This window comes from Osmerus eperlanus, chromosome 4, assembly GCF_963692335.1.
Source record: "Osmerus eperlanus chromosome 4, fOsmEpe2.1, whole genome shotgun sequence".
NCBI classification, from domain to species: domain Eukaryota; kingdom Metazoa; phylum Chordata; class Actinopteri; order Osmeriformes; family Osmeridae; genus Osmerus; species Osmerus eperlanus.
The window spans coordinates 21,159,107-21,172,941 of NC_085021.1; the positions used below are offsets into that span (position 1 = coordinate 21,159,107).

General features: G+C 45.5%; 1 protein-coding gene across 1 annotated transcript in view; it reads left to right on the top strand.

The window, feature by feature from the left end:
* Nucleotides 1-13,758, top strand: part of phactr3a (phosphatase and actin regulator 3a) — a 29,908-nt gene extending 16,150 nt beyond the window's left edge. The window contains exons 3-12 of the mRNA XM_062460217.1: nt 1,136-1,300; nt 3,010-3,234; nt 3,595-3,808; nt 4,183-4,421; nt 4,828-4,981; nt 11,036-11,091; nt 11,598-11,659; nt 11,844-11,984; nt 12,540-12,616; nt 13,093-13,758. Of these exons, the coding sequence (XP_062316201.1) occupies nt 1,136-1,300; nt 3,010-3,234; nt 3,595-3,808; nt 4,183-4,421; nt 4,828-4,981; nt 11,036-11,091; nt 11,598-11,659; nt 11,844-11,984; nt 12,540-12,616; nt 13,093-13,108 (1,349 nt within the window). The 3' untranslated portion in view covers nt 13,109-13,758. The remainder of the gene's footprint in view (nt 1-1,135; nt 1,301-3,009; nt 3,235-3,594; nt 3,809-4,182; nt 4,422-4,827; nt 4,982-11,035; nt 11,092-11,597; nt 11,660-11,843; nt 11,985-12,539; nt 12,617-13,092) is intronic.
* The last annotated feature ends 77 nt before the right edge of the window (nt 13,759-13,835 follow it).

The following is a 13,835-nucleotide window of genomic DNA, read 5'->3' on the forward strand; positions in this document are numbered from 1 at the left end:
TCTAAGTAAAGTAAACCCATCACACGTACGTACACAAATGCTTTTTTTTTAATTGTGTGTAATTTTCCCATTGGAGCCAGCTGGGTTAAATAGCATTGAGTGCTTAAATGAAAGTGTAGTGCAGGGTTGTGTGGAGAAGCCTGGTGGTAATGGAGTTTACAAACAGAGTTTTTCTGATAATGGGGCCGAACAAGAAGCATCCCGCACGGCTTTTAAGATAATGGAAGCAGGTTATTGAACACCAGTGACTTTCAAGGAGAACCAGGTGCTTTTGTGGCATTTATGGAAGAGGCCACAGTGTGAATTGTGCGTATTGTAGGGTTAGGGTGAGGGTTAGGGTTAGGGTTAGTAATGGAACACATTCCAGCTGTGAATAGTAGACTGTGAAGTTACATTACATTTAGCAGACGCTCTTATCCAGAGCGACTTACAGTAAGTACAGGGACATTCCCCCCGAGGCAAGTAGGGTGAAGTGCCTTTCCCAAGGCCGGGCCGGGAATCGAACTGGCAACCTTCAGATTACTAGCCCGATTCCCTAACCGCTCAGCCACCTGACTCCCTTTTTACCGGAATGATGAGCATTCTGCAGGTTGCATAGAAAGACAGTATTGGGTGTGAGTGAATTCATATAAAACTGATTTGTCACAGAAAGCTCAAGTCAAGTGGCTTTTATTGTCATTTCAATCATAGGCGGAAATCCCGGGGGGGACAGGGGGGACACGACCCCCTCATCCTGGGAAAAATCACTGTAAACATAACTATGTAATTTCAATAATATTAATAATACGCAATTAAAGCGCTTCGCTGATTATGGACACAATGGCGCTTTTTAATGTGCTATGTGTGTTACAGCAGTAATTTTGGTGTCCCCCTCAGGAATTGCTCTTGAGAAAATGTCATATAATTGTCCCCCCCAAAGTTGATAGCAGATTTTCGCCACCGATTGCAATCATATACCTGCTATACACAATGAAACAAAACAACCTTCCTCCAGGACCATGTTGCTACAGAAAACAGAAAAACAGGAGACAACATGGGGTTAAAGTTACAGTATTATTAACACATGAACAAACTGAGTTCACAGGACCAGATGATCTGAGCGCTCTGTTATCCTGAGGGTCTGTTCCCTCCACAGACGTCGCCCTGTGCAGCAGCCTCTACTGCCACGACCCCGGTTCCCCCCTACAAGGCTCCTCGGATGGGACCCTACTTTTGGGGGGGTTTGGGGGTCCCCTCAACCCCATCCTCACAGTCAGCAGTGTGGAGTACCTGGGCCCTGAGGAGGAACACCCCTCCACAGGTAAGACAGTTTGACTATGGTACTTCCCACTCCAAAATGACCAATCAGTAGGGTTGTAACAACGAAACATTGGATCTCTCTACAGAAGGGATGGATTGGATGGAAGAGTTGATTATGGTCTGTTTGGCTATAATAGACTGCTTCTATGTATGTTGTATTTTGTTTTTCTCTACATTGATTTGACTGTATAGATTAGTCAAGAGCTATATAAGATGAATATTCAATCAATAGTGCACATGATGTACACTGATACAGTATAAGATGAGGAAGGGACCTGCATTGATGTGGAAATGATGTGTGAAATCATCTCCACCAGAATCCAACATCAAATACATTGAACATCTACAAGGGGCTCACTAAAAATGAATTTGGTTTTCTATATGAAGGTAGTGTTTTGACAGCAATTTCAAGCATTCACAGCAGTATCCACTAGAGGGCGATATAGGTGTTCATAAACTCCAGTCTGGGTGACATTTTAAAGAGTGACAGCCACGAGAAAGAAAGCCTGGATTAGGATGACCCTAACCATCAATTCAAAAATTAGGGTTAGGGAAACGGCTGACCTTAACCCTACACCAACAACATGGTTATGGTCAGGTGTAGTAGTAGTGTCAGGATCACTATTAGTTATAGCCATAACCCAATCCCTAAATCTAACCCTAACCCTAAATTCAAAAATTAGGGTTAGGGTTAGGGAAACGGCTGACCTTAACCCTAAACCAACAACAGGGTTACGGTCAGGTGAGGTAGTAGAGTCAGGACCAGGATTAGTAATCGCCATAATCCTAACCCATAATCCCTAAATGTAACTGATAGAATACCTTATTTCGTGAAACACCAAGAAACAACTTACTGAAACAGGCCCAGGAGTTGCTGTTGATGACTGTTACAGTGAAATAAATCATGTTGGCACAATGAGATCTGATGAATGTATTGGTTTAGCGTTTTCATCCAAAGCAAGTACTGGGGAAGATTTGAACCCCCACTTAACCACGGTAAAATGCTCTAACCGCTGAGCTATACTTATCGCTGAACCATGGAGTTTGTTCCTCAGTGACGTCACCTGCAGAGGAGGGTGAAGTGGTTGAGGATAGAGCAGAGTACCCCGAGGAGACAGACGAGCAGCCACGAGAAAGAAAGCCTGGATTAGGATGACCCTAACCGTTAATTCAAAAATTAGGGTTAGGGAAACGGCTGACCTTAACCCTACACCAACAACATGGTTATGGTCAGGTGTAGTAGTAGTGTCAGGATCACGATTAGTTAGAGCCATAACCCAATCCCTAAATCTAACCCTAACCCTAAATTCAAAAATTAGGATTAGGGTTAGGGTTAGGGAAACGGCTGAACTTAAACCTAAACCAACAACAGGGTTACGGTCAGGTGAGGTAGTAGAGTCAGGACCAGGATTAGTTATATCCACAATCCTAACCCATAATCCATCAAATCTAACCCTAAATGTAATTGATAGAATACCTTATTTCGTGAAACACCAAGAAACAACTTATTGAAACAGGCCCAGGAGTTGCTGTTGATGACTGTTACAGTGAAATAAATCATGTTGGCACAATGAGATCTGATGAATGTATTGGTTTAGCGTTTTCATCCAAAGCAAGTACTGGGGAAGATTTGAACCCCCACTTAACCATGGTAAAATGCTCTAACCGCTGAGCTATACTTATAACTGAACCATGGAGTTTGTTTCTCAGTGACGTCACCTGCAGAAGAGGGTGAGGTGGTTGAGGATGGAGCAGAGTACCCTGAGGAGACAGATGAGCAGGCGGAGGTGTCACCCCCTGAGGGGGACATGACGGAGGGGGTCCCAGAGGGCGGGGGCGAGGGGGAGGATGGACAGGAAGAGGAAGTGCCTCCGGCTGGGATTCCACTTCCTCCTGGACCTGGAAAAATGCTGCCTCAGCTGGTCTGTGGAGAAGGTGGGTTGGGATGCGCATGCGTGTTGAAACGCATTTTCTCATACATTTTCGGATGTTCTCATATTTCGCTTGCTTTGCTGTTTTGTTTTATTGATATTGTGTGATTTTAATTAGTGTTAGTTGTTATTTTTGTGTGGACCCCACACAAAAAGAAGACTTGCAAACATTTATTTTAGTAAGCTAATGGGGATCCACACTGTCCTGTATTATGCTTACGCACGCACACACCCATAATCAAACCCAGCCCATAGAGGTAGCACCACACCACCAGTATGCTTAGCTGTATCAAACCATATACAAAAGCCACATTCACACCAGTAAAAAATAAACTGTCCTTTTTTCTATTCATCTCCCCATCAGACACAGGTCCATCACCTGTACCCAACCACCTACCCACCTCCTTCCAGCCCAAGGAGCCCCCCAGGGGCCCCCCTGACAGCCTGGCTCCCATGACCCTGCGAGGGCCCCCCTCAGGATCCCCTCACATAGGAAATATGATGCACCCTCCCATGCCCCCTAGCTGCATCATGGAAGAACTACAACGAGCCTTTGCCTCCATGAACAGACAGGAGAGGTGAGAGCCGTGATCCCATCCAACCCACTGCACACCCAACCCAACCCAACTCAGTTCCCCAGTCCAACATCCCCTGACTGTCTGTCAACTAGACTCAACCTGTCTCATTACCTCAAGTCCTTACAAACCCTTGCAGTGTTCCGTCCGTGTTTTCAATCCATCCTGGTGAATGGGGTTAAGACAACGTCATACACTACAGTCTAACCCCATCTCTTGACTCCCATGTCAACAGACATTCTGACCTTCACCACCCCCCCTACCTCACAGAGTTAACTCTCCATGTCGCCCTCCTCCTCCTCCTCCATCCTCCCCTTCTACGCCCTTCCCTTCTCCTCCTCTCCTCCCCTCCAACTCCTCCCTCCCTCCTTCCCCAGCGTGCATGAGGGGTTGGAGCCAAGCTCGCTCCCCCGGAGGCGCTCTGACGGGCGTCTCTCTCGCTCCTGCAGCTCAGAGAGGGAGGCGGCGGCGGCCGGGCCGGGGGACTGGGCCCAGCTGGCGGAGAGGAAGAAGGAGGCGGAGGAAAACAAGGAGAACATGAGGCTGGACCAGTGCTTCTCCAACACCTCGGGCCTCCCCAACGACATGGATGACTGGAACGACTCCGTCATCTCCGGTGGGTCCCCTCCGAGCTCCGCCATTGGTCCCAGAGTACGACTGATTAATTTGAGTCATGTGACCAGTCATGTGACCAGTTCAGCCGTTTTGGCTGTGTACAGTGCACAAACAAAGTTACAGATAAGATCTTTTTGGATAATTTGCACATCTGTTTGCCATTAAAATAATAGTTTTCTTTAATCATGTTGCCCATTGGGATAACCAGTTTTATCATGAAAATACAGTACCAGTCAAAAGTTTGGACATATTTTCCCATTATACCTGTTTGATTGCCATCACTGATTATTATTAAACACACAATTGTGTGTGTTTGTGTGTATGTATGTGTGAGAACATGTGTGTGGGTTTGTACTTGTGTGCGCTTGTGTGTGCTTGTGTGTGCTTGTGTTGGTGTGTGGACGCAGGCACGCTGCCTCGCAGGTTAAGAAAGGAGCTGCTGTCTGTGAAACTAAGAAACCGTCCCAGCAAGCAGGAACTGGAAGACAGAAACATCTTCCCAGCTCGCAGTGACCAGGAGCGCCAGGAAATACGTCAGCAGATCGAGATGAAGCTGGCCAAGTGAGTCTTGACCTTTTCATGAATCAACTACCTCTCCTCTCTACCTGTTAGTCTCATCCCTAATGCTTTGTCATGACTAAGCCTCTCACAAGTTATTAATGAGCTTCGACTTCCATATTATTATTTATTTTTTGTCAATTTTCACCGACCCTGAAATTGTGAGTTGTAGAACAACGTGCAAGATTTAAGTACTAAAAAGTAGCCTTGAACACAAACTCCCATAGTTGCTCTGGGGAACGTACAGTACAGTACTGCTAATCGATAGGATATGTGGTTCATTTCGAGTGATTGGTTGGGGAGAGAAGACAGCTGGCTTTCCAACAGCATCAGAGCTGTTGATAACCGTCCCGGGGTTATATAACATAGACAGCACTAGTAAGGCTGGTGGAATTAGAGAGGAGGGGAGAACGACAATCACATCTAAACAGGATTATCCGCTTGTATCACACTGGCCTGATTTGTGATGGTTGAGCTGGGTTTGTTGCCTATATCCAGTTTGCTGGGCTAGCGATCCTGCTCCTTAATAATAAATAATAATACATTTTATTTTCCAAGGCACCTTTCTCGGCACTCAAGGACACCGTACAGAGGTACAAAAAACATTAAAAGCAGCAGAAAAATAAGGAATACAACAACATTAAAAACAACAGAAGGAAGCAGTGCAAATGACATTAAGTGGAATAAGCAGTAGTAAAGAGATGTGTTTTGAGCTGTGATGTGAAATGGGGAAATGAATCGATATTTCTAATTTGGGGTGGTAATGAGTTCCAGAGACGGGGAGCAGAGTGTCTGAATGCTCTACTCCCCATGGTGGTGAGACCGGCAAAGGGGACAGACATGTGTATGGAGGAAGAGGATCTGAGGGAGCAGGAGGTAGTGGGACCCTGGAGGAGATCAGACAAATATGGGGGGTGGGGTTGTGGATGGCCTTGAATGTAAACAGGAGGATCTTGAATTGTATGCGAAACTGGACCGGGAGCCAGTGGAGCTGTTGAAGGACAGGAGTGATGTGGTGGATAGAGGGGGTGCACACAGTTCCTTGTGTGTGGGGGGTGTTTTATTCCACACAGCAGTTGAAGCAGCTGATATAACTTTACCCTTGTGTTATCTTCGGGTCATTGTGACCCCCCCACGTGTTGTGACAACTTTACCTCATACAAAAATAAAGTGAAGCATTTTCTTTTAACCGTCGGGCTGTCTCACACCCCCTACAGCGCGAAGGTAAAAGAAAAATGCTTTTTATTTGTTTTTGTATTGGGTAAATGTCACAGCACAACGATGGGTCGTTGTGAACCTTCGGGTCATTGTGACCCCGAAGGCAGCACAAGGGTTAACCGAGTTCCCTGATAAGTCCCTTATTAGAGGAGCGACTCGGTGACCTGAGTGGTCCAACACCCTAGATCACGCAAAGAATGCCGTACAGCTTCTGCACACTAACGCATTGTTGTGGCAACATGCTCAGAGGGGTTATCTCCAAGACACTGTACGTGAGGAAAAAATGCTGAAACTTTCACCAGGAGGGTTAGAAATACAAACAGAAGCTCCAGGAATAGACATGAACTGGACTGGGGGCAGGCTCCAGGGTCTAGTAATGTTTACACGCTAAAATCTTCCCTTGGCCACGACAAGTACGGAACATCTTGCCTTTTTGAAATATTCCGGCCACGTTGTTGCATTGTAACGTACAGTATTCTGGGTTCTCTCATCACATTGACGTGTCGAGCTGGAGGTCACCATTGTGTTGCGTAACCCTCGGGGTCGTAACTCACGGGTGATAGCCGCCCCGTATCCCGGAGAGAGATCTATGGCTGAGGCTGTCAAAGACTCCCAGGAATGATCACTTCGAGCCCGGACATTCTCAGTTCGGCTGTGAACTCAGGAGAGCAACCCCACCCCCAGTGCCCAGCCTGGTGGTTCGTCAACAAGCGGCCATTCATTACAGACGCCTGTAAACAAACATCTTATGTAAAGCAGAGCAGACAGCTTGACTCCAGCTTGTATAAGAGAGTTCTGGGGAGAGCGATGTGGAGGGGAATCTCCTCCTAGCACAGATATGAGTCCTCATCAGGAGCTACAGAAGCTAGCAGTCAGGAAGCTACCACGATGACTGGTTCCCCTGAACTTCGGAGTCTTGGAAGAAGCTAATAATAGGTTCTGTTGAGTTGGTGTAACTGTGAGGAGTTGGTGGTTCCGGATGGATAAAAACCCCAGCAGAATTGATCCGCCCTTCATATTTCCTAGTTCCTGTTGTTATATTATGCAGAGCACAAATTGGCAGTTGCTTAGTAATAATAACCCACTCAATAGGCAATTAACCCTCGTGCTGCCTTCGGGTCACATGACCCAAAGGTTCACAACGAACCATCGTTGTGTTTACCCAATTTCACCCAATACAAAAACAAATAAAAATAATTTTCTTTTAACCATTGCAATGTGGGGGGTCTGAGACAGCCCGACAGTTAAAAGAAAATGCTTCACTTTGTTTTTGTATGAGGTAAATTTGTCGCAATACGACAGTGGGTCACAATGACTGATGGGTCAGAATGACCCGAAAATAACACAAGGGTTAAACAACTGAGAGCTGTTCGCCCTTATGCCAACCGATGCAGCTTCTCCGAGTCACGGTTATCTCCGGACAAACGCCAGACTCTGTCTGGGATGTTATGGACGTCAACATTTCCACTCGGATGTGAACAAATAAGGGAACACGCACTCCTGTCTCACAGTGCCAACAGTAGTAGTGGTAGTGTGCGTGCCTGTTCCCCATGCTCTGCATTTTGGTGACACACTGCACTGTTTCTAGCGAAAAGGGAAAGCCTGGCTATTTTTAGCCTGGAAAGATGGTGAGTAGGAGGGCAGCTTAGCGGAGGAGTGAAGCCCATTTCCCCTGGGTACCCTTACTGAATCACAAAACAGTCCATCTCCTCCTCCCGCCTCCCCAAGGAAGCCTTTCCGAAGCTTAAGATCGAATTTCCCTTCGTCCAGGCTCAGAGTGAAATCGCTGGTGTTGCTGCAGAGCAAGCAGAAGAAGCCACTCTGACCGTTCACCGATAATGACACCTCGCCCGCCCGTTGTTAGCGCTGTGTAGAATGACCTATCTATCTATAGAGCTTTATGCTGCCTGGGCGTTATTCGATTGCTATTCTTAGCCACAAAGACTGTTGAATAATACATTTTTGGTGCTCTCTCTCTCTCTCTCTCTCTCTCTCTCTTCCACACAATGTGTTGTGGGGGTGTGAGAGCAAAGAGGGAGAGGAGGGGCGAGAGAGGGAGGGAGGGATGGATGGAGAGAGAAGGATGGAGGGAAGAGTTAAGAGAGGGATATAGATTTGGAGGAAGGGAGAAAAGGATGAAGAGAGGAAGGGAGGGAAGGAAGTAGAAAAGGAGGGAGTGAGGGATGGAGATATGGAGGGTGAAAGGGATGGAGAGAGGAAGGGAGGGATGGAAGGATAATGAGGGGAGGGATGGAGGGAGACAAGGATGCAGAGAGGAAGGTGGGAGGGAAGCATAAAGGGAGGGATGGAGAGAGGTAGGGAGTTGGTACAAGGCTATAGAAGGCTTCTCTGTGGAGCTTACTGGGTTATCGTGACCATTAGGGGCAGCGTGTTCTTTCTTCTTCTTTGTGTGGCGCTGCAGCTCGCCGGAGGAGAAGAACGACGGAACACCCGCTGATGCCCAAAAGAGCCTCTCTCTTTCTTCGAAAGGGTTGGATAACAATGTCCGGCTTTATCTTCATCCTGGTATAATTTTAGATAGAGAGAGAACACAGGAGAAAGTCTGCAGACAATGCTGTGCATCAGTGTTCAAACTATAGGAAATACTGTTAAATACAAGAAAATTCATTTCTGCACATTACATTAGTACAAAATGATCGTGCCAACATTGTAGTTCAGTTTACATCTGCTCTCCAGTTACAATTTGACAGTGGAGACTGTGTGGGATATATAATCTAACCTTTAAAGTTAATAATAACATGCTAGCCCCTCACATTCACACAGCAACTGGTGATCTGCAACACTGGCTGTTGATTGGCTGGTGAGTACTGTAGTAAGGGACCCCGTGGAATATTCCATTGTCTTTCCAGGGGAGGAACTGTTGTTGCTAGGCAACTTGGCGACCAGGTCAATAATGTGGACGAAAACATCGATTCATGGGACTGATTCTATAATTTAATCAGCTCAAAACAACACCATATATGTAGGAAAACTCCTGTCTCAGTTAAGAGTAAAGGAAATGTTTAGTGGAAAATTACGTGTTTTGGGTCATTTTGTTGTAGGTCATTATCAGGGAAGTATTTAATTCTCTAATGGCACAAAATGTCTGATTTTGATCAGATGCCAGATTCTATCACATTATTTAAATTAAAGGGTAGGCTATTTTTTTGTTGTTGCATAATGCAGAAGAATCTTATTAAATTTTTAAAAATCGTAAAGTCATGTGTTCTGGACATGCAGCAACTGACGATACTGGAGTGTTTTATCCCTTTGTTTCATTTATGAGTAAAATTCCTCTAGGGACATCCAGCTGTTGAATTATTCCACGCTAGTTCTAGTCAAGCTTGTGTGCTAATTTGTCAGGGCTGACTGCAGTCCCTTGTTTACTCTCTGTTTGTTATGGGTTGAAATGATCTACAAGTCTTTCAGTGGATTTACCAAGTTTCACTACATTTCTGTGGGCGTTGTTTTACAAGATATTCACTCGACGTGCAGTAATGATCCATAAAAAGCAGGATAATTTAAATATAAAGTAATTTAATATATTTATCACTCTTATTACAATTATTTCCAACTACCTTTTCTAAGTAGCATACACCAAACTGTTGACGAAAACGGTGTATGCTACGTAGCATTTGGTGTATGCTCTTGCGCTTTTCAATCATCGATAACGGTGTCTTAAAATAGACGTTTGGTCTTTGCCGTATGAATAAATAACATTTCAGAAAAGGTTGGCACTGCTTGACTGCCCAGTTGTGGAACTGCCCATCATGCCCGACCAAGCTGGTCACATGTGCCGTACTGTTTGTGTCTGATGAGCTTAGTTGAGCTCTCCTCAGTGTCTGGGTGTCTGTGACCTAACTTTAATCCCATCTATAAAGACTCCTGGGTGAGCTCGGGACTCTGAAGTAGGGGTGTGGGACAGGGACGCGTGCTGTGAGCATAGTACATTTCAACATTTCCTTTTATCTTCTGGCCCGGACGGTTGCAGAACACAGTGTGGACCCTACGGTTAAGATCCCGGATGAGCCTGACATTTATAATTGATATCACGACTTTGAAATGGTCACGTAGCCTCTACACGTAACTCCTAAAGTGAACGGCATCTGATTTATCTGTACCTCTCAAACACGGTTTGATGTTCAGGGAACAGAATTGCTAAGAATTAAGCGAAGCATTGCAACAATAAACTCATTACACTCTCCGAAGTACCTTGTTTTTCTCGAAAACCTAATTATCAAGGAACATACCGTAGCCTAGGCTTTCACAGAAAATGATAACAGACTGGATTTGTAAACGATCGTCTGAAATGTAAAAGTGATGATGCGACGTGAGAAATGTTATTGTCTTTGTAGCCAGAAGCATAACGAAGTCGGGGATGCCTTCTGCGCCTTATTGGGAAACAAACGCACCGCCCACCTAATAAATTATGCATACAGGAGTGCTGTAGGAAGGCGCGCCCAAGCTGGGAATCACGACTGTTCAAAAGCCTGTGTAGTGCACAGCGGACAGCAGACTAGAACGCAGACGCTGCAACCGGCAACGTATCGGGCTGCTGTTTACATGCTATGTTATGAAGTCTACCGCTGGTATTTTTCACATTGAACATTATTTAGTAGGCTAAGTATTCTCCGAGGAGAATATTAGACGAAAGGACATTCGAGACTCGTAACTTTAAGTGGCATCCAGATGTGTGGGGCGCCTCTACCGAAGCATCATAGTCGGGGTTTGGACGCGATATGGAGACACTCGGGGTTCCCTTCTAGAACAAGCAAAGTGACGAGAATACAACTTGAATCCCAAAATGGTCCAAAACGTAGTTTTGGTGTTTTTTCGCAGGCGGCTTAGCCAAAGACCGAACGTTGAGGAGTTGGAAAGCCGGAATATCCTAAAACGTAAGTTTTGTCTCTTCATACGGTTGTCTCCATAACCGAAATATCCTGACCTAGATTCTTTATTTTTATTTGAATCATGAGAGATGTATGTGCAGCTACCAAACCAGTCCAACAGATAATGCATAAATAATAGCCATACGGTAGCCTACTGATGTCTCTTCTGAATCTTAGACTAGATGAGTGGATCCACTCTCATCTAGTCTAAGATTCAGAAGAGACACATGAACGAACATTGTCTTGTGCCCCGTAACCAACTGGGACCTGCTTCACCGAATGCTTTGTAAAACAGAGACTGTCAACAATACAGATGATATACTTAGACAAGCAATAACCCCCCCCCCCCCGCCGCCCAAAAAAAAACGTATTCTAAAACATAATTAAATCTCCCAGTAAAATGGCTAAAGTCAAGTTATAATTTATGACTGCGTCCTGGGGACCAACTGAAAGGGTATGAATGAAAGCTCATCTTTTTCTTTTACTAATTGTTTCCTTCTTTTTTTATTTAGAGAGAAATGACCAGCTGGAGCAAGAGGAGAGACGAGAGATCAAACAGAGACTAAACAGAAAGGTACATCATCTTACCTGATTTAATTAAAAACATTTCACATTAAGGTCCAAAAACCTCCTGCCCCAAATAGGACTGCATTGGTGTTGTCTGGCATGGCCCAGCTGTGCATCTATGGTCCTGTTTGATCCTAAAACATGAATACGTCGGTACACAAGTACTTATCCCTGTTCACTGTGCTTTCCAGCTCAACCAGCGACCGACTGTGGACGAGCTGAGGGACAGGAAGATTCTGATCCGTTTCAGTGACTATGTGGAGGTGGCTAAGGCCCAGGACTACGACAGGAGAGCAGACAAGCCATGGACACGTCTCTCAGCAGCTGACAAGGTGTGTGTGTGTGACTCCTATAGTGTGTGTGTTCAAGAAAGTGACAAAAGGTTTGTCATTAGAAGTAAAAAATAAATACAAAATACATGTTTTACCCTGGAATGTGCAATGTTGAAATGTGCTTCCTGGGGTTTTCATGTCTGGGTGGAGCAGCACCCCTAAATGAAAACCCCAGGGCAGCAGATTTCTAAATGTCACATTCCTCACAAATTAAAATCAGAACCTGTCTTCAGTCATAGCTTAGCATTGCTTCATCCAAACAAATGGTTTGTGTTTACGCAACACAGGAAATTCCATAGCGGGCTGAGAGAGACTACCATCACCACCCACCTCAGTAGCATAATATAAATGGTCACAGAAAATCCTCCCTTTAGCTACATCTGGTCCTTTGTGTTCTCATCTTGGTGGATAAGACCTTGATGTCATCTCTGGGGCTGTTTACTTCGTGTCTTGCCGTTGTCACCTTGCCGTCTGAAGGACGGTGATTGTGTGCGTGCATGCGAGGGGGACTGTACAGTTAATGCTCTAACTCTCGCTTTCCTTTCTCTCCCGTAGGCGGCGATCCGAAAAGAGCTGAACGAGTTCAAAAGCACCGAGATGGAGGTGCACGCTTCGAGCAAGCACCTAACAAGGTCAGTGTCTTGGCCAAGTGTACGTGCGTGAAGAACGTGTGTTTGTGTGTGTGTGTGGGGTGTGCCCATGCTTGCCTACGTGCTTGTTTTGAATGCGTGTTGTTAGGTCAGGGGGGGGTGAATAAGACGTCCACTATCTGGTGGGTGACCGGGTTACAAATCACCTTAAGGACCTTGCTAAGACCAATGACAACATGACTTTTATTACCCGGGAGACGTGACGTTGCCGGAGCGAAACGTAATAAAAGTCATGTTGTCATTGGTCTTAGCAAGGTCCTTAAGGTGATTTGTAACGGTAACCCACAGATAGTGGAGTCTTTTTCACCCCTGCCAACACGCTTCAACTGGCTGTGGCTAAAAATAGCCTTGCAGCATTGATGAATAGCAGCAATCATAACTGGTTGTGATTACAAAGGCACCTTCTGCACACCGGTCCTCATCACCTCTTCTCCCCTCCCTTTTCTCTTTGTCTATAGGTTCCACCGGCCATAAAAAAAGGAGCTTCTTCTGTGAAGAAATGCTGAGGTGTACCGGCTGTGTCTGCGGCGCTAGAAGCTGCCTGGAGGAGAATATTCCAAGAACCCACAGCTGCTGTCTTTGTGAGGATGGGAGAGTGTGTGTGTGCGTGCGTGCGGAGGACCCTTAAATCTTCCATCAGCCCCGATCATCATCGAGGGAGGGGGGCGACGGAGGGGAGAGGGGGGCGTCTGGAGGTGAATCCGAGAGGCCATGTCTCTGCTGTGAGAGCTGCCTGAATGATCAAGACTCGGACTGGATGATCACACTCTTCCTCTGTGGTTGAGAGAGGCGCTGCACGGAGGAGACGACGAAGAAAACAAAACAATCTTGTCAGTTGGTGTTGTTTTTAATTTTTTTTTGTTTAATGAACGGACTCCTTTTGGAAAAGGTGGTGAATCCATCTTTGGCAGGAGGAAAGTTGTGCATGTGATTGGTCATGTGACCGGTTTCACCTTTCTTGTTTGAATCATGTGTCACATGGGACTATGACCCACGTGGTCTGGGCTCGGGGGAAGAATTTCATATCAACTGTAAATATGTCAATCTAAACTGGACTGTCGATGTCTTAATTGAAATCCTTTGTAAGCGCTACTTGTCTTCAAAATACAAGGTCTTTTTTAAAACTCCTCGCCTCCTCTTTTGATATTCAGGATTTTGAAGCTGTTTCTTTATAAGTAATGTACTTTTTATATATTATACA